A 2,772-nucleotide genomic window follows, 5' to 3' on the forward strand; every position below is an offset into this window, starting at 1 on the left:
CTAACTTGTGTGTGTCTCTTCATTTTTAACAAAAAAAAATTAAAAAGTAAAAATGACATGGGTCAAAAAATTGAAAAAAATAAAAATTTTATAGGGCAAAGAGTTACAGTAAGCTAAGATTAACTTATTATTGAAGGAAAAACTTTTTATAAATTTAGTGAGCTTGAGTATACAGTGTATGTGAAGTAGTCTGCAATAGTGTCCGAGGCCTTCATAGTCACTCTCCACTCAGTCACTGACTCAGCCAAAGCAACTTCTTGTCCTAAAAGCTCCGTCCATAAGTACCCCATACAAATGTTCCATTTTTACTAATCATTTATACTATATTTTTACTGTATATTTTCTATGTTTAGATATGTGGATACTTAACATTTTATCACAATTGCCTATAGTATTCAGTACAGTAATATTCATTATAGATTTGTAGCCTGAGAGCTCTAGGCTATATCATATGGCAGTGATTTTTAACTAATGTGCTGTGGTACACTGGTGTGCCATGAGAGGATCTTTGGTGTACTGTGAAAATTTTTAAAGATCATTAATTATTTTTGAAAGAAGTTCAAAGCACAATAAGTATATTCTTTTTCTCTATTCTTTTTTTTGATCAACATAATTTAAGTGTGCCAAAGAAGTTTAACTGTAGGTTCAAGTGTGCCATGAGATTAAAAAGGTTGAAAGCATTGCCCTAAAGCTTAGGTGTGTAGTAGGCTGTACCTTCTAGGTTTGTGTATGCTCTGACACTCACCTAACAAAGCATTTTTGAGAATGTATCCCTGTCATTAAGTGAATCATGATTGTATATTTGCTTTGCAGACCAGTGAAGAAGTAGTGTCTTTGATGACTTGCCTGAAGGTTCCCAGGCAGTCTCAGAGAAATGTCACTTATAAGTCAAGCCCTAATCAGAAATTGCCTGACTCTCTGGACTGGAGAGAGAAGGGATGTGTTACCGAAGTGAAATACCAGGTGAGCATTATCATTCCAAGCTTTTGCACCCTTGGTAGAGTCTTTTTCTTTATAGGCTTACTCTAGCTCAGTGGTTCTCAACCTTCCAAATGCCACGATGTATTTTCATTGTTACACAGGTGTTGTGACCCACAGTTGAGAACTGCTTGCTACATAATCTGGGAGTGAATCTCACAGTCCCATATGTTACTTTCTAATTATTTTTGTTATTCTTTTTTTTTTTTTTAGAGACAGAGTCTCACTTTATCACCCTCAGTAGAGTGCTGTGGCATCACAGCTCATAGCAACCTCCAACTCCTGGGCTTAGGCAATTCTCTTGCCTCAGTCTCCTGAGCAGCTGGGACTATAGGCACCAGCCACAACGCCTGGCTATTTTTTTTTTTTTTTATTTGAGACTGAGCCTCAAGCTGTCACTCTGGGTAGAGTGCCATGTCACCACAGCTCACAACAACCTCCAACTCCTGGGCTCAAGCGATTCTCTTGCCTCTACCTCCCAAGTAGCTGGAACCACAGGCGCCCGCCACAAGGCCTGGCTATTTTTTTGGTTGCAGCCGTCATTGATATTTGGCAGCCCGGGCTGGATTCGAACCCACCAGCTCAGGTGTATGTGGCTGGCGCCTTAGCCACTTGAGCCATAGGCGCTGAGCCCCGGCTATTTTTTTGTTGCAGTTTGGCCAGGGTTGGGTTTGAACCTGCCACCCTCGGTATATGGGGCCGGCACCCTACCCACTGAGCCACAGGCACCACCCTATTTTTGTTATTCTTGTGCTTCCAACTAAATTATAAGCTCCTTAAAGGCAAGGATCACATATCAAACTTCACCACAATTGGCCTTCCCTATCAGTGGGCTCCACATCCATGGATTCAACTAACCATGAATCAAAAATACCTAGGAAAAAGATAACAATACAATAATTTAAAATAGTATAAATTTTAAAACAACTATTTACCTAACATTTACATTGTGTTAAGTGTTATAATTAATCTAGAGATGATTTAAAGTATATGGGAGGATGTGCATATGTTATATGCAAATACTGCTTCATTTATATAAGGGACTTGGGCATCCATGGATTTTGATATCCTCAGAGGTTCTGGAACCAATTCCCTGTGGATCCTGAGAGATAACTATATTCCCCAGAGTGCTTTTTTCAGTGGTTAAAGAGCCACCTTAGACAAAAAAATAGGTCTTTGAGACAGACTTTTAATAGTCATGCTATCCATTGGCTGCACTGGACCCTCCATCAAGCCAGCTGCCTGAGAAGCAGTGTCATGTGAGTGAGAGAGCTTTGTTCCAGAAGTTTCTCTATCTCACTCATAAATTCCAGGGTTGAAGGAGAGGAAAGAACTGGAGCTGAAGTGGCCTATAAATAATACCTCTCAAGTTAATCTATGGCTAGGCTTGCATTGCTAAAATGAGAAATGTGTGCCTTGTAAAAACAACTACAAAAATCCTAAAATAATTAAGAGATAATGAAGGGTAAAACACATGTTTTGCCTTAGTGGTCAGGGTATGGGAGAAGAATCAAAGCATTCTGAGCAGCTGCTTCAGCTTGTGAACAATGAAGAAGGTAAAACATTTATTAAGAAGTAAATAGTGGCTAGGTGCCTGCAGCTCAGCCGCTGGGGCACCAGCCACGTACACTGGAACTGGCGGGTTCGAACCCAGCCCAGGCCTGCCAAACAATGACAGCTACAACCAAAAAACTAGCTAGGCATTGTGGCGGGCACCTATAGTCCTAGCTACATGGGAGGCTGAGGCAAGAGAATCACTTAAGCCCAAGAGTTTGAGGTTGCTGTGAGCTGTGA

At 40.5% G+C, this 2,772-nt stretch overlaps 1 protein-coding gene across 1 annotated transcript in view; it reads left to right on the forward strand.

The window, feature by feature from the left end:
* CTSS (cathepsin S) overlaps positions 1-2,772 on the forward strand; it is a 31,240-nt gene that overhangs the window by 12,011 nt on the left and 16,457 nt on the right. The window contains exon 4 of the mRNA XM_012811795.2: positions 814-963. Coding sequence (XP_012667249.1) covers positions 814-963 — 150 coding nt within the window. The remainder of the gene's footprint in view (positions 1-813; positions 964-2,772) is intronic.

Source organism: Otolemur garnettii, unplaced genomic scaffold (assembly GCF_000181295.1).
Source record: "Otolemur garnettii isolate 467f Iridium unplaced genomic scaffold, OtoGar3 scaffold00174, whole genome shotgun sequence".
Taxonomy (NCBI): domain Eukaryota; kingdom Metazoa; phylum Chordata; class Mammalia; order Primates; family Galagidae; genus Otolemur; species Otolemur garnettii.